Source organism: Bufo gargarizans, chromosome 4 (assembly GCF_014858855.1).
Source record: "Bufo gargarizans isolate SCDJY-AF-19 chromosome 4, ASM1485885v1, whole genome shotgun sequence".
In the NCBI taxonomy this organism is placed as follows: Eukaryota; Metazoa; Chordata; class Amphibia; order Anura; family Bufonidae; genus Bufo; species Bufo gargarizans.
The window spans coordinates 45108621-45127123 of NC_058083.1; the positions used below are offsets into that span (position 1 = coordinate 45108621).

Sequence of the window (18503 nt, forward strand, 5' to 3'; positions counted from 1 at the left end):
ATTTTTTGTGCGCCAAAGTTATTAAATGGGTGCACATCATGTAATATTTTGGGCGCATGTAGGTCAGTACAAGATACCGTAGGTGTGAGGGCGGTGAAGCCTTTGCGCTTGGTTTTGCCAAAATAATCCAAAAACCCCATGTCCTTAACCAGTTCAAGACCAGGCCTTGTACCCTCCTCTTCCTGACCAGAAGCATTTGTTTAGCTTTATGTTTAGGTTATTTATTTATTTATTTTAACATTTTTTAATTTTTTTATAACCAGGAACATGTTAAAAAAAAGAGAAAAAAAGTCTGTTTATCCTATTTTTTTTCATTCTTTGTGCAACTTTTTTATTAGGCCCCTTTCTGTCATTTTGCCATATGGGATGTAAGGGAAATGGTCACTGGGGGGCGTGGATAGATTCTGCAATGTGGTATGTGGTGGCTTTTTTTTATATTTTATTTCTATATTTTTTTACATTTTATTTTACACTTTGAGCTGTTCATAAGGTCATACATAAAGGGGCTGCCCCATCTGACGCAAATAGCCGAGCCAGCCGCAATTGTTCCTATGTTCCCTAAATTAGCCCTATTGGGAGTAGATCACAGAGTAGCTCCGTGCATGCTTCATACAACCGCCATTCCTTACTGAAAGGAATGAGGTCCCATGGGGGGCACTGACACATCATGTGACCATTTTGTACCCACTAGTCCACACTTGACAGTCCACGTGTCAAAAAATGAACAGCAAACCTAAGCAAATACATTCACCTGATGTGAATTAAAGGGATTTTCTGGAGCCCCCATGTAACATGCACTGCTCCGGTTGTTCTGCTGCTGCTTTCCACATATTGCTGTCAACTTGGGGTTTGATGTGACATCCTTAAAGGGGTTGTCCAGAATTTTTATATTGATGGCCTATCCTCAGGCTAGGTCACTAGTATCTGATCAGTGGGGATCCAACTCCCGATACCAGCGCTGATCAGCTGTTTAAAGAGGCCACACTGTGGCCTGTTCCTAGGCCAGTGACGTCATGTTCATCGTTCACATGGCTCAGTTTGTGGGATCCGTTCAGGGCTCTCACACGCGGTCCAAAACAGATCAGTTTTGCCCTAATGCATTCTGAATGGAAAAGGATCCGCTCAGAAGGCATCAGTTTGCCTCCGTTCCGTCTCCATTCCGCTCTGGAGGCTACTTGCAGCGTTTTGTTGTCCGTCTGACGAAACGGAGCCAAACGGATCTGTTCTGACACACAATGTAAGTCAATGGTGACGGATCCGTTTTCTATGACACAATAGAAAACGGATCCATTCTCCATTGACTTTTGATGGTGTTCATGACGGATTGTCTTGGCTATGTTAAAGATAATACAAACGGATCCGTTCTGAACGGATGCTTGCGGTTGTATTATCTGAACAGATCCGTCTATGCAGATCCATGACGGATCCGCGCCAAACGCGAGTGTGAAAGTAGCCTAAGGTGAATGGGGCTGAGCCGCAATACCAAGCACAGCCACTATACAATGGACGGCGCTGTGCTTGGTATGGTGTGAGAAGGCTGCGGCGCTCACTGCAGCCTCTTCATAGAGCTGATCGGCGGATAGCCATAAATTTAGTAGCGGTTTTGCCTGGTATTGCAACTCAAAGCAATTCATTCCAATTCAAGTGAACAGGACCAGACTGCAATACCAGGAACAACCACTACCAAATGTATGGCGCAATCAGCTGACTGAGCGGGACCATCATTTACCAGGAACAGTGCCTGTAGTGGTTGTTCCTGGTATTGCAGTCTGGTCCTGTTCACTTGAATGGGAGTGAACTGTTTTGAGTTGCAGTACCAGGAACCACCACTACTAAATGTATGGCGCTGTGCCCGATAAAGATCAAGGGGTCCCTTCAGTCATATGATTGGCGTGGATGTTTGTAATGCATGTGCAGCCTCCAGGATCCGCTCTGCATCTTCCAAAAATCCACATTAAACACAGCAGAGAACCAATGGAAAGAGCACTGCCCGAGCCCCAAGCACCCTGCCCGAGCCCGAAGCACCCTATAGAGCACTGTGTATAAATGGCACTGGGGATAATAACTACTTGCTGGTGGTCTGAACCCACCATGATCAGCGGAGACCTGGCACATTGGTGTACAGTATATAGCGCGCAGGGTACCGAGCTGACTGGCCCTTTGTCTGTAGGTGAGCTGGCACTGGAAGACCCTAACCGAACTGGACCAACTCTGGATGCCAAAATGCCTGCGCTTTGGTTGGTATGTCAATTTTTCCCCGACTCCTTTCGAGCAGGGCGTTTGGAAGCGACAATACATAGAGATGGTAAAAGAGCTTCACGTGACAAGACCCAAGGTAGGTAGCGCCGGCGAGTATCTGCGCAGGAGGGTGATCTGTGCAGATCATGTGACCTATCAGATTTTTCTCCATTGCAGACTCCTCCGAGGGACGATTTTGTAGTTATCGACGTTCAGCCAATTACTAAAGATGTTTTGGACTCAAAATGGACATCTCTGTATTCTTACCGGCCCATGAAGTCACAAGAGAAGGGGAAGAAGGAGCTCCCACCATGGCGGTCCTCTGACAAACACCCCACAGATACCATAAGATTCAACTATCTGGACAACTTCGATCCCATTGAGCAAGCTCGGCAGACGTAAGTCGGGTGTCTTCTGGTGTAGATTTTTGCACCTTCATACCGTATGTCAAAATGTATCATCTGTCCAAAAACTGGGGTCTCGTGTTCCCCATTTGAATGGTGCAAGAGAAGAGCATGCACAGTGCCAATCCCATATAGACTATGAAAGGAGCGGTAGAGCGCTTGCGCCAGTCCATTCAGGTGAGGAATACGAGACCCCTGTTCTTGTGATCAGTACTTAGTAGGACGTAGCTGCCTCCCCCGGTAAGGACAGGTGAGAAACGGTGTGTGATGGATCACTTTGCTCTTACAACTAGCTTGGAACGAGTCTCAGGTAAGGTGATGGATTAGAGGCACTAGTCCATGACAGGAAAGCTCGGCAGTCATGTGTGACCAACACGAGGTGTTTCGCACAGTCTCTGGACCTGAACCGTTCTGTTCAGCCCCAGTTACACCTACAGTACCTGACACAAAGGTTGTACACATGGGTGTGTGGCTGTCCTCGGTACTGCAGCTCAGCCCTTTCAAGTGCACAGCGTTGAGCTGCAGTAGCAATTTATAAAGGGGTCCTCCACTTTTGCCAATCCCTACTTGTTCGAAGGGTCCCGTGACAATAGGCAGATCACAAAGTGTCCTCCTGCTGGAATCCTCAGTAATCTAGAGAGCGTTTTTGAAAAATTCCATTTGTGTATGAGAGAGACTAGTATGCTACTTTGGTTTTCTGGGAAATAAATATGCTTTGTCTTGTGGTACTCTTTCTCATTATGGAGACCACTTAGTATGTGTAGGGACACAAGCACAGTAATAGATAAAAAATCTTAGTATGAAAAAGCAGTGATTGAACAGTTTGAGGCTACCACAGGGAAACATTTTATTATAAAAAAGCAGTGATTGAACAGTTTGAGGCTACCACCAAAAACTCACAGTAGCATACTAGTCTCTCTCTCTCTCTCTCTCTCTCTCTCAAAATTCTGATTTGTATGAATCCAAACTTTTTGGGACAAATTCTGAACTGGTAGTGATCGGCTGTAATCTATGAGAGTGAGTGTTCAGTTTTGCTGTAGTGCCTCTACAGGAGAAATGAAGCATTACACTGTGTCCTTTCCTTTGAATTGGTTGGATGTGTAACTTCCTCTTCTGTTTTTTCTCTGTGTCATCAGAGCATGGCACTCGAGAATGGAGAAGGCAGCCATGATGGACTAGGGAGTCCTGGAATATATGAAAATTCAGGACTGTCCTCCTGGATCGGGGGTGGGCAGGAGGTCTGTGATTTTCTGCATTTTTTCAATACACTGTATATAATATAGTCAATTTCTTTCTGGTGACAGAAATTGTAGTTTAGATGTCCACCAGTGTCTTGTGGACCATACCCCATAAAGGGCAGGGTTTATGTTCATTTGCATTAAAATGTCAATTTCTGGTTGGAAAGAGCAGGGCTTAAAGGGATTGTCCTGTTCAGAAACCCCATTGTGATACATCCTATTAGGAAATTCTGAGAAGGGGTGTCATATTGAGGATCCTCATCTCTTGGCCAGAGCGTAGAGTAGCTACAAAGGGCGTCTCTTTCTCTGGAGGACCTGTCCTGATTGATGTGAATGGACACTGTGTAATGCTTCATCTCTCCTGTGGTGGTGCTGCAGAGAAGTTGAACACTTGCTGCAAGCTTTTCCCACTGATCACAGCCAATCGCTGTGTGATCTACACATTGTCAAGGGACCTTTCTAACAAGTAGGAATTGCCCAGAGCAGAGGAACCTCTAAATGAAGCAGGGTTTTGGGCTTAAACGTGCGGAGGGTCCAGTGTTACACTTACCCCTCTGAGGCTCTTTTCACACTGTAGACTGGAGGTGGGTACAACGGCGCCCCCTATTTCAGACTGAGCAGCAGGTGCCCTAATTTACATCCTGACAACTGAGGCCCCTCTTTACTCTTCATCAGACGACCGGTTGAGCCACTTAGGGGTTAACCATCCAGTTCTGCAGATCAGTTGTAACAGGCTCAGATTATCGCCAAGAATGTCGGATTCTGCTTGTTTGCTTTGACAAATCCTGCACCGTAAATATTCTCCAGCACGCAGGAAGCAGCTCGTCATCCTGAGAGACGCCACGTAAATGCCCCGCAACCGCTCGATGAGAGAAGCGCCATACGGGCATCCAGGCCTTTTTCTCACATTTACATTCTTTGCTGACTTAGTTTTAACTGTTTCTGGGAAAGCTGGGTGGCAGTCAGTTTGTCTCAGATCTCACAGATTGTCACCCGGCTTTATCAGGCAATGGATTTGGGTGGGAACCGTGCAATATTTAAAGGGGTCGTGCCATGACTGATGTAAAAAAATGAAAATCAGACATCATATAGAACATGACTAGGACCACTTATGTATGGCACATGGATCCAGAGATCTCCCCATCCAATCGCTCTGCTAGCTAATCTTCAGGCTGGAAACTTAGGGGCATTTCCTTTCTCAGGGGGGCACTGCTGAAGTTTCTACGGGGTGTGTCCTTTTTGCTGCAGCTCTTTCCCTATCACAGCTCAAGGTATATGTTCTTTCTCTCCCCATCAATGCTGAGGGTGCAGTAGAGAACTGCTGCAGCTCTCTATCCTAGCTCATGTCCTTTCTGCTACAGTTCTCTCTCTATAACAGCTCAAGGGGACGTGTACTTTCTGCTGCAGTTCTCTCTCTATAACAGCTCAAGGGGACGTGTACTTTCTGGTGCAGTTCTCTCCCTATAACAACTCAGGAGAACGTGTAATTTCTGCTGCAGTTCTCTCCCTATAACAGCTCAAGAGGACGTGTACGTCCTGCTGCAGTTCTCTCCATATAACAGCTTAAGGCCCCTTTCACACGAGCGAGTTTTCCGCGCGGGTGCAATGCGTGACGTGAACGCATAGCACCCGCACTGAATCCTAACCCATTCATTTCAATGGGTCTGTGTACATGAGCGTTGTTTTTCATGCATCAGTTCTGCGTTGCGTGAAAATCGCAGCATGTTCTATATTCTGCATTTTTCACGCAGCCCTGGCCCCATAGAAGTGAATGGGGCTGCGTGAAAAACGCATTGCATCCGCAAGCAAGTGCGGATGCAATGCGTTTTTCACTGATGGTTGCTAAGAGATGTTGTTTGTAAACCTTCAGTTTTTTATCACGCGCGTGAAAAACGCATCAAAACGCATTGCACCCGCGCGGAAAAAACTGAACAACTGAACGCAATCGTAGACAAAACTGACTGAACTTGCTTGCAAAATAGTGCGAGTTTCACTGAACGCACCCTGAACGCATCCGGCCCCAATCCGCAATGCCTGTGTGAAAGGGGCCTAAGAGGACGTGTACTTTCTGCTGCAGTTCTCTCCCTATAACAGCACAGGGGTCAGTGTCCTTTCTGCTGAAGCCCTCTCCCTATCACAGTTCAAGGGACGTTCCCTTTCTGCTGCCTCTCTCTCCCTGTATCATACCTTCTAATTGTAGATATGGCTGTTGCCGGTTGAAGGATGGATCTGAGCATGTGAGACTACCTCAGTACGGGGACGTGGACATTACTATTCCGATTAAACACCAGGGGGCGCCATTATAATAAAGAAAAGAAAATATCTCAAAACCTGAGTATTTTTGTAACAGGAAGTCAATGACAAAAGTAACTAGTTTTCCATGCTGAATTATATTAAAATAACGTTTAATGGTGTCGCAGCCCCTTTAATTTTCTCGGTGGTGGCGCTGCAGGAGATCCGAGCCGGTCGCTGGTTACTGTTGAAGATATCGTCCAAATAGGACAAAAATTTACAATTACCTCTGTGTAATATCTGTCCTTATACTCCACAGGCGGAAGTCCGGGGCTGGGACCGCAGTCCTCAACAAGCAGAACCTAGAGAAAACCAAGAGACCGTCCTCCGCATCTTACAAGCTGCGCAAAGCTAAATCACTGGTACGTGCCTAACGATAACAGGACGATCAGATTCTCAAACTCATCTTATTTGACATATTAAGGGCTCGTTCACACGAACGTGTAAAGCCTGTGCCCGTATTGCGGATCCGCAATACATGGGTCCCGTTCCGTGGCCAATCCGCATCACGGATGCGGACCCATTCATTTCAATGGGTCTGCAAATCCGGAGATGCGGAACGGAACCATGGAACGGAACACTACGGAAGCACTATGGGGTGTTTTCTGACATTCCGTTCCGTGCTTCCGCACCGCAAAAAGATAGAGCTTGCTCTATCTTTTTGCGGAACAGAGGGATCGCGGACTCATTCAAGTGAACAAGATCTAAAACCGTGTATTTTCTGATGATCATTCAGTTATCAGCAGGATCAACTATATGAAACCAAGCATAACTGCCTGGTGGGGTTGATCCTGCCGATTAAAGGGATTGTCCGGGCTTTTACTATTGATCAATACATCTCTTCATCAATATCATCACCGCAAAGACCATAGACAGCAGCAGCGGACAGGAAGAGAGAAGGGAGACGGCACGTGCGCATTGTGTGCGCCGTCTCCTCAAACAGCTGATCGGCGGGGGGGACAGGTGTCGGACTCCCACCAATCTGATATTGATGACCTATCCTGAAGATAGGTCATCAGTAGTAAAAGCCCAGACAACCCCTTTAAATTGATACCTGTCTTGTCAACATCGATTGTGGCGTTACCAAAAAAAAATACTTTTATTATTTATGCAAATTAGTTTTTGGGTGACAACTCTGACAGATCAGGCCCTGCCCCTTGGTGCACTGAGGCCCTCATTTGCATAATGTATAAAAGTATTTTTCTGTTGAGATCGCACCGTGACTGATTTTCACATGACAGGTGTCATTTATGATTGGCAGGATCAACCCTAACTGGCAGTATACCTGGTTTAATAGGGTTGATCCTGCTCACAGGTGCAAGGTTTGGCACTCCAGTTGTTCCGAAACTACAACTCCTTGAGTGCTCCGTTCACTTCTGTGGGCAGGCAAGAAAATGTGCATGCTGAGAGTTGTAGTTTCACAGCAGCTGGAGTGCCGAAGGTTTGTGACCTCTGCTTTAAATGGATTTTCTGGGATTTAAATATTGATCAATTGTTCTCTGGATAGGTCATCAATAATCATTTGGGGGTCCGACTCCCGGACCGAGGACTAAGTGCTCTTGCCGCTTCCTCGGCCTGTGACGTAACGCCCATCAGTCACGCGGGCCCTGTGCAGCAGTGAATGGGGCTGAGCTGCAATACCAAGCACAGCCACTATACAATGTGTGGCGCTGTGCTCTGTATACTATTAAGAGACTGCAACATTCATCCGATCACTGTGGGTGGCAGGAGTCGGACCCCCACTGATCAGAGGCTGATGACTTAAAGTGCATCTGTCAGCAGATTTGTAGTTGCCGTTACACCTAGAGGCTCCGCTCTCTCTGCACTTTGACTGACAGGGCCAGATAGTGAAAACATCATCACACCTGGCCTTGACAAAGTGCAGAGGACGCGGTAGTTACAGAGAGAGCAGAGCCTCTAGGTGTAATGGTAACGCCCCCGTTGCTCCTAGAGGCTCATTTGCATATAATAGAACCTCACTTTTCTCAGCAATGCGGCCACATATGAACATGGGACCAACACAGATGTCTTCAGCTGCCAAGTGCACATGTAACAGGTCAGACAGCGTCATAGGTACAAAACTGCTGACAGATGCCCTTTATATATCTAATTACACTAAACCAAGGGGACCATAGAAGACTGGGAGAGTGTCCTCTCTGCTTAGGCTACTTTCACACCAGCGTTTTTGCTGGATCCGTCATGGATCAGCAAAAACGCTTCCGTTCTGATAATACAACCGTTTGCGTTATTTGTAACATAGCCAAGACGGATCCGTCATGAAAGTCAAGGAAGACAGATCCGTTTTCTATTGTGTCCAAGAAAACGGATCCGTCCCCATTGACTTACTGTACGTTGTGTGCCAGGACGGATCCGTCTTGGTCCGCACTACATTGTGGTAGGAAAAGCGCTGCTTGCAATGGGAAAGCAACCAAACGGAACGGAATGCATTCTGGTGCGTTCCGTTTCGTTCAGTCCTGTTTTGTCCCTATTGACAATGAATAGGGACAAAACGAAAGCCCCCCCCCCGCTATTGAGACCCTATGACTGATTCCAATAGCGGAAAGGGAAAGCGCAAGTGTGAAAGTAGCCTTACTATGGTGCTGTCCCCTCGCTCTGCGTCTATGTGATGTCCTAGTTTTCTCGCAGGTTTAGGCTACATGCACGCGAACGTATTTTGTTTCCTTGTCTGTTCCGTTTTTTTTTGCGGATAGGATGCGGGCCTATTCATTTCAATGACCGTGTGCTGTCCGCATGAGTATGCCCGTTCCGTAGCCCCGCAAAAAAAAAAAAAAACATGTCCTATTCTTGTCCGTTTTAGGCATTGTTACAATTGATCCGCAAAAAAAAAAAACAACTAATGGCATACGGATGTCATCAGTTTTTTTTGCGGACCGCAAAACACATACGGTGGTGTGCATGTAGCCTTATGCTGTGTGTTTTCCTGTCCGTAGCCGTGCAGATCTCTCCCGGGACGCTCCTCTTACAACCGCCAGGTACTGCTCATGGGGGGCGGTGTTTGCTCTCACATTCCTCACCTCGCTCACACATTGTGGGGGTGACCTCACACCTGGGCCTCTTCAGTCATCGCCTGTCACTGCTGCGGTCATGGTTAGACACCTCTGGATCCAGCGATCGCCTTTACATCAAAGCTTCACCTGCAGATATGGCATGAGGGGAAGCCATGTGGGGTTCATGTTACATCTGTGTGATCGCAGCTTCCAGCTATTCACTACACGTATGATCACCTCATTCATCACTAGTGTCGTGTGTCAGCCGCATGAGTCCGGGGGCGTGGGGGGAAGATATTAGATCTGCACGCGGCCACGGTATCCGGCGTCTGCACCAGTTAGCATCCGCTATGTGCGTCTTTACCTGACACGGCTAGTATACATTTTCTGTAAAGAAAAAAAAAGAAAAAACTTCCATTCACTGACAGCTAGCAGTGATTGCAAAGTTCTGGGGAAATTAATAAATGGACCCAAAAATCCGGGATGAATAGGACCCGATTGGTGCTGGATTATCAGGGAGGTAGGTATTTTGGGCACTTTTACCTCTTTGACTCTCCCCCATCAACAGAAGCCAGTAGAGAGAATGACAGGCGATTGGATTTCAGCATGTCCGATCCTTTTGTTCTAGTCAAGATAAGCCGCTGCTGGAGGAGTCTAGCATTGGCTTTCTCCCCTTTCAGAACACAGGCATGCTCAGCTGATCGCAGGGGTGACTGTGGGTAACCTTTCAGAACACAGGCATGCCCGGCTGATCGCAGGGGTGACTGTGGGTAACCTTTCAGAACACAGGTATGCTCAGCTGATTGTTGGGGGTAACTGTGGGTAACCTTTTAGAACACAGGCATGCCCGGCTGATCGCAGGGGTGACTGTGGGTAACCTTTCAGAACACAGGCATGCCCGGCTGATCGCTGGTGGTGACTATGAGTAACTTTTCAGAACACAGGTACGCTCGGCAGATCGCTGGGGTGACTATGGGTAACCTTTCAGAACACAGGCATGCTCAGCCGATCACAGGGGTGACTATGGGTAACCTTTCAGAACACAGGTATGCTCAGCTGATCGCAGGGGTGACTGTGGGTAACCTTTCAGAACACAGGTATGCTCAGCTGATCGCTGGGGTGACTGTGGGTAACCTTTCAGAACACAGGCATGCCCGGCTGATCGCTGGGGTGACTGTGGGTAACCTTTCAGAACACAGGTATGCTCAGCTGATTGTTGGGGGTAACTGTGGGTAACCTTTTAGAACACAGGCATGCCCGGCTGATCGCAGGGGTGACTGTGGGTAACCTTTCAGAACACAGGCATGCCCGGCTGATCGCTGGTGGTGACTATGAGTAACTTTTCAGAACACAGGTACGCTCGGCAGATCGCTGGGGTGACTATGGGTAACCTTTCAGAACACAGGCATGCTCAGCCGATCACAGGGGTGACTATGGGTAACCTTTCAGAACACAGGCATGCTCAGCCGATCACAGGGGTGACTATGGGTAACCTTTCAGAACACAGGCATGCTCAGCCGATCACAGAGGTGACTATGGGTAACCTTTTAGAACACAGGCATGCTCAGCTGATTGCTGGGGTCACTATGGGTAACCTTTCCGAACACAGGCATGCTCAGCTGATTGCTGGGGTCACTATGGGTAACCTTTCCGAACACAGGCATGCTCAGCTGATTGCTGGGGGTGACTGTGGCTAACCTTTTAGAACACAGGCATGCTCGGCTGATTGCTGGGGGTCACTATGAGTAACTTTACAGAACACAGGCATGCCCGGCTGATCGCTGGGGTCACTATTAGTAACCTTTCAGAACACAGGCATGCTCGGATGATCGCTGGGGTCACTATGGGTAACCTTTCAGAACACAGGCATGCCCGGCTGATCGCAGGGGTGACTGTGGGTAACCTTTCAGAACACAGGTATGCTCAGCTGATTGTTGGGGGTAACTGTGGGTAACCTTTTAGAACACAGGCATGCCCGGCTGATCGCAGGGGTGACTGTGGGTAACCTTTCAGAACACAGGCATGCCCGGCTGATCGCTGGTGGTGACTATGAGTAACTTTTCAGAACACAGGTACGCTCGGCAGATCGCTGGGGTGACTATGGGTAACCTTTCAGAACACAGGCATGCTCAGCCGATCACAGGGGTGACTATGGGTAACCTTTCAGAACACAGGCATGCTCAGCCGATCACAGGGGTGACTATGGGTAACCTTTCAGAACACAGGCATGCTCAGCCGATCACAGAGGTGACTATGGGTAACCTTTTAGAACACAGGCATGCTCGGCTGATCGCTGGGGTCACTATGGGTAACCTTTCCGAACACAGGCATGCTCAGCTGATTGCTGGGGTCACTATGGGTAACCTTTCCGAACACAGGCATGCTCGGCTGATTGCTGGGGGTGACTGTGGCTAACCTTTTAGAACACAGGCATGCTCGGCTGATTGCTGGGGGTCACTATGAGTAACTTTACAGAACACAGGCATGCCCGGCTGATCGCTGGGGTCACTATTAGTAACCTTTCAGAACACAGGCATGCTCGGATGATCGCTGGGGTCACTATGGGTAACCTTTCCGAACACAGGCATGCTTGGCTGATTGCTGGGGGTGACTGTGGGTAATCTTTTAGAAAACAGGCATGCTCGGCTGAATGCTGGGGGTCACTATGAGTAACTTTACAGAACACAGGTACGCTCGGCCGAACGCAGGGGTGACTATGGGTAACCTTTCCGAACACAGGCATGCTCGGCCGATCGCAGGGGTGACTATGGGTAACTTTTCAGAACACAGGCATGCTCGGCTGATTGCTGGGGTCACTATGGGTAACCTTTCAGAACACAGGCATGCTCGGCTGATTGCTGGGGGTGACTGTGGGTAACCTTTCAGAACACAGGCATGTTCGGCTGAATGCTGGGGGTGACTGTGGGTAACCTTTCAGAACACAGGCATGCCCGGCTGAATGCTGGGGGTGACTGTGGGTAACCTTTCAGAACACAGGCATGTTCGGCTGAATGCTGGGGGTGACTGTGGGTAACCTTTCAGAACACAGGCATGCCCGGCTGATTGCTGGGGGTGACTGTGGGTAACCTTTCAGAACACAGGCATGTTCGGCTGAATGCTGGGGGTGACTGTGGGTAACCTTTCAGAACACAGGCATGCCCGGCTGATTGCTGGGGGTGACTGTGGGTAACCTTTCAGAACACAGGCATGCCCGGCTGAATGCTGGGGGTGACTGTGGGTAACCTTTCAGAACACAGGCATGCCCGGCTGAATGCTGGGGGTGACTGTGGGTAACCTTTCAGAACACAGGCATGCCCGGCTGATGGGCTAAGACCCTCAGCGATCACTTGGAATCTGTGGAGGAATCTTGCAGCCAGTTTCAATTTCTCTACAGCTCCACCACTGGAGAAATGAGGCATTACACAGCACCATGGAAATCAACGTGTTGTCGACGAGAGGCGCCCTTTGTAGCCGCACTGATAATAGATGAGAATCCTAAAGGGGGACCCCTCTATCTTCTTTAACCATTGTGTAATGTCTAACGCTCTTTGTGTTTCACCATTTTTAAGATCTCTGCTTGCTGTCTGTGAATGGCAGGATCCTCGATTACATTCAGGGAGTAGAAAACACTTCTTACCTAAGCCCTGCTCACACAGCTGCAGTTTGTTACAGTGTATCAGTCTATGGAATCCTACACAAGACTGGATACAATTGTAACGAACCCTCAGCAATGAGCGGTGTTGGGCTTTATATGGATCCGCGTCCCCTTGTATGGTGGTGGACGGTTCCAAAAACCAGACATGCAGGTTCATTGTGCTGTGTTCCCATAGATGACGATTTCGGCTGAATTTGGAAACCTAAGCAAGCCCCCCACCAGACCGAGCTGGGCCGCCCACCAGTCTGGAGAATACCCAGTGAACAAGACGACTGCTAAGAGCCTGGCACAGAGTACGGAGTGGAACGCTGGCATACGCCCTGCGCCCGTACGATCCGGGGTCCCCACACTGTCTGAGAAGGGAAGGAAAGCCTGCACCCGGACATCCAGGAGCTCCCCAAGTACGTACCCCCGCCTGACGTATAGTGGTCTTTAGGATAAGTGCTTGCATCGCCCCCTCCTGTCCTGTTCCATTCCCACCTGGGTGACAATATGGCGACCAGCACAGCACCCACAGGGCATTCAACCAAGCTTTCCTGGACACCCAAGTATTATGTAGCATTGTATGCTGGTATTATTTGTGAAATGGATTACACTAGTGTGTGTGAACTATATAGCGGTATTATTAAAGCTCTTTAAGGGGGAATATTTGAATACTGCATATTATATGCGAGGATATGGTATGTACCGTAATTGGCAGTATTATCTTGGCACTATATGGTGGTATTAAGTGAGCTGTTTGGGGGTATTAGTTGGACACTGTATATTATTTGGACAGTATATGGTGGTATTATATGAGCTCTTTAGATGAGAATTTGTTGGGCACTTTATATTACTTGGGCACTATGTGGTGGTATTATATAAGGTCTTTAGACTAGTATTAGCTGGACACTGTGTATGCCAGCCATACCAACCCCATGTAATAATGCCAGTCATACCAACCCCATGTAATAATGCCAGCCATACCAACCCAATGTAATGATGCCAGCCATACTAACCCCATGTAATAATGCCAGCCATACCAACCCCATGTAATAATGCCAGTCATACCAACCCCATGTAATAATGCCAGCCATACTAACCCCATGTAATAATGCCAGCTATACCAACCCCATATAATAATGCCAGCCATACCAACCCCATGTAATAATGCCAGCCATACCAACCCCATGTAATAATGCCAGCTATACCAACCCCATATAATAATGCCAGCCATACCAACCCCATGTAATAATGCCAGTCATACCAACCCCATGTAATAATGCCAGTCATACCAACCCCATGTAATAATGCCAGCCATACTAACCCTATGTAATAATGCCAGCTATACCAACCCCATATAATAATGCCAGCCATACCAACCCCATGTAATAATGCCAGCCATACCAACCCCATGTAATAATGCCAGCCATACCAACCCCATGTAATAATGCCAGCTATACCAACCCCATATAATAATTCCAGCCATACCAACCCCATGAAATAATGCCAACCATACCAACCCCATGTAATATTGCCAACCATACCAACCCCATGTAATAATGCCAGCCATACCAACCCCATGTAATATTGCCAGCCATACCAAACCCATGTAATAATGCCAGCCATACCAACCCCATATAATAATGCCAGCCATAATCCCAACCCCATATAATGATGCCAGTAATAATGCCAGCCATACTAACCCCATGTAATAATGCCAGCCATACCAACCCCATGTAATAATGCCAGCCATACTAACGCCATGTAATAATGCCAGCTATACCAACCCCATATAATAATTCCAGCCATACCAACCCCATGTAATAATGCCAGCCATACCAACCCCATGTAATAATGCCAGCCATACTAACGCCATGTAATAATGCCAGCTATACCAACCCCATATAATAATTCCAGCCATACCAACCCCATGTAATAATGCCAGCCATACTAACCCCATGTAATAATGCCAGCTATACCAACCCCATATAATAATTCCAGCCATACCAACCCCATGTAATATTGCCAGCCATACCAACCCCATGTAATAATGCCAGCCATACTAACCCCATGTAATAATGTCAGCCATACAAGCCATCTTGTACTAGTTCCGGCCACACTGGATCCCTGTGAGTGCCCTCATTACCACCCTTTCAGGAGCGCTGCTCTAGAGGACTCTGCTCAGTATAATGCCTGCTCCCCATAGTAATGATGACTGATCTCTGTGTCTTCTTTTCAGCTGTGTCCCTCTTTGAGAGTCAGCCCTGGCAGGTGCCCGCCTCAGACCACGGCTCCGACGAGGACTAGGAGGCGCAGACGCCATTAGCACCTGTATGGGACCGACCTGCTCCAAGCACCTGCCGACCAGTCCTGCCCCCTGTAGACAAGGTGCAGCCTCATACATCATTCCCGGCCTCAGATATCATCTCCCCCCCAGTCCTTGTGATTTACAGCATGATACCAGGAGGCGGGGGGCTAAGTTCGGGCCCTCCGGGGGCAGGTACCTGTACTACACCTGACCTCCCTGATCTCATATTCCTGTGTAACCGGAGGAGGTAATCACATCAGGAAATGTAAGGGTCAAATCTTCTTAAAGGAGCGGATACAAAAGATCAGGAGACAATGGACATTATGAATGTGGATTTTAGTTTTTTAATATACAGAAAAATGCAATTATTATTATATATTTTTTTTATAATATTTAAATATTTTCTTGATTTTTTTTTTTAAATGTAAATCGTGAACATTTTTGGAATCATGAAACAAATCTCATCAGTAAAACCGCTTTATGAAAGGAAGCCGACCTGGCGATCAGCTCTTATCTCAGGGAAAGGACGTGGCGGCCACTGCTGGGGAAATGGAGTATTACATGGCGGTCACATGCTGATGAATAACCAACCATGTGACGGCCTGAACACGTCCCGGGCCACCTCGAGGACTCTGATAGTGAGACAGCTCTTCCTATAGATGTAACCCCTTAATCCCATCATTTCCATAATGTCACGTGTCCATACACATAAGATAACCATTGTTTAGCCCACAGCTGTCCTCCCGATAAACATGGTCACACAAGGGGACGAGGGACTGCCATACACCCCCTGATGCCGCTTATCTCCTGGAACAAAAGGCTTGAGACCTGGAGGGACAAGTATCAGGCGGTAATTAGCGGACGTGTCACTCAGTGACCAGTCAGAATCCGGCTGTTTGTACAGGGGTTTACAAATGGATCGGCTTTCACCAGCGGCCATATTGCCGCCCTTACACACTAGATACACGCCCTTCCTGGGTCAGGTCACCACCATTGTCCAAAACTCCCTCCACGCACCAGTTGAACCCTCACCCCATTGTGAAGGACAAATATGTAGTTTCAGCAAATACGGCTTATTTTTCCTCAGGGTGCTTGCTGTAGCCATTCCTCATGATCTCTGCTTGCTGTCATTCCATAGTGACCTTCATTGTTGACTCGCAGTGAAAACAACCCTGCACTGGCCACGTGATGGACACACAGGTGCGCAGTACAGATATCAGAGCCATGGACGTAGATAATGCAGGTTTCTATTAGATGGCAGCAAGCAGAGGTCTTGAAACTGTGAGAAATGAATACAGAGAGTATATTGGTAAATTGTATATTAGATGTATTTGCTGAAACTGGGATAACCTTAATGGACCTAATGCTTAATGGAAATGGAAGGGAAAGCTGTCAGAAAACTATCAGATCGGTGGGGGTCCTACCACCAGCAGAATAGTGAGTGCAGCTCTGGAGTATAATACAAGATGTAACTCAGGATCAGTACAGGATAAGTAATGTAATGTATGTACACAGTGACTGCACCAGCAGAATAGTGAGTACAGCTCTGGAGTATAATACAGGATGTAACTCAGGATCAGTACAGGATAAGTAATGTAATGTATGTACACAGTGACTGCACCAGCAGAATAGTGAGTGCAGCTCTGGAGTATGATACAGGATGTAACTCAGGATCAGTACAGGATAAGTAATGTATGTACACAGTGACTGCACCAGCAGAATAGTGAGTGCAGCTCTGGGGTATAATACAGGATGTAACTCAGGATCAGTACAGGATAAGTAATGTATTGTATGTACACAGTGACTGCACCAGCAGAATAGTGAGTGCAGCTCTGGAGTATAATACAGGATGTAACTCAGGATCAGTACAGGAGAAGTAATGTAATGTATGTACACACTGACTCCACCAGCAGAATAGTGAGTGCAGCTCTGGAGTATAATACAGGATGTAACTCAGGATCAGTACAGGATAAGTAATGTAATGTATGTACACAGTGACTGCACCAGCAGAATAGTGAGTGCAGCTCTGGAGTATAATACAGGATGTAACTCAGGATCAGTACAGGATAAGTAATGTAATGTATGTACACAGTGACTCCTCCAGCAGAATAGTGAGTGCAGCTCTGGAGTATAATACAGGATGTAACTCAGGATCAGTACAGGATAAGTAATGTATGTACACAGTGACTGCACCAGCAGAATAGAGAGTGCAGCTCTGGAGTATAATACAGGATGTAGCTAATGAGATAAGTGATCCACTATTTATGTAGATCATATATAGGCTGTAAATTGGACATATATAAAATATATTTGTATAAATATTGCTGCAGTATCATTGATTATGTTCTATACGTTTCCACAGCACCAGTAGTAATGACTCTGTAATCCATTAGACTCCAACCTGTGGCTCCATGGGGCACGCTAGGAGTTGTAGTTTTGCACAGCTGTAAAGTCACAGGTTGGAGATCACTGCTGTGAAGTCTTGTGTGAATGTTCTGATTGTGGTCAGAAGATGCAGTCCTCCTCACCTCTTACATTGTATTCCTGTACAATTACAACATGTAATAAAGTCGCCACCTTATTATCTCTATGTCATCGTCTTTACCTGCTGGTGAATCATTTGCACAAATATGATCAGATCGATCTCTCACAGGCTGAGACCTCATGCACGCGACCGTTTTTTTTAAAGGTCCGCAAAAACGGGGTCCGTAGGTCCGTGATCCGTGACCGTTTTTTCGTCCGTGGGTCTTCCTTGTTTTTTGGAGGATCCACGGACATGAAAAATGAAAAAAAAATCTAAGTCAAGTTTGCCATTGAAATGATAGGAAAAACGGACACGGATCACGGACGCGGATGACAATCTTGTGTGCATCCGTTATTTTTCACGGACCCATTGACTTGAATGGGTCCGTGAACCGTTGGCCGTGAAAAAAAATAGGACAGGTCATATTTTTTTTAACGGCCAGGAAACACGGATCACGGATGCGGCTGCCAAAAGGTGCATTTTCCGATTTTTCCACGGACCCATTGAAAGTCAATGGGTCCGCGAAAAAAAACGGAAAACGTCACAACGGCCACGGATGCACACAACGGTCGTGTGCATGAGGCCTGATCCTGTAAGGTGGAAATTGGGTGGATGAAGTTCCAGTTAGCGATGAAGTCCTAAAAGAGCAGGTGTAGAGAATAGGAGTGGTAGTGGCCATGATAAGATGTTGGATCGCTATATGCTCCCTCTGGCTGTTGCTCCCCGGGGATCAGTGCAGTGGAAATGCAATTTGAAGAATCCGGACAGATTACTCAATGCAAAAAACATCTTGTGGCACATCCAGAAATAGTAGGCACAAAGTGCAATTTTGGTCACCAGATGATGAGGTATGG

General features: G+C 47.3%; 1 protein-coding gene across 2 annotated transcripts in view; it reads left to right on the forward strand.

Moving 5' to 3' along the window:
• Positions 1 to 16632, forward strand: part of FBXO16 (F-box protein 16) — a 31832-nt gene extending 15200 nt beyond the window's left edge. For both annotated transcript variants that reach the window (XM_044291671.1, XM_044291673.1), the window contains exons 6-10: positions 2171 to 2335; positions 2416 to 2636; positions 6432 to 6534; positions 13011 to 13236; positions 15057 to 16632. In XM_044291671.1, the coding sequence (XP_044147606.1) occupies positions 2171 to 2335; positions 2416 to 2636; positions 6432 to 6534; positions 13011 to 13236; positions 15057 to 15124 (783 nt within the window). In that variant the 3' untranslated portion in view covers positions 15125 to 16632. The remainder of the gene's footprint in view (positions 1 to 2170; positions 2336 to 2415; positions 2637 to 6431; positions 6535 to 13010; positions 13237 to 15056) is intronic.
• Positions 16633 to 18503: the final 1871 nt, after the last annotated feature.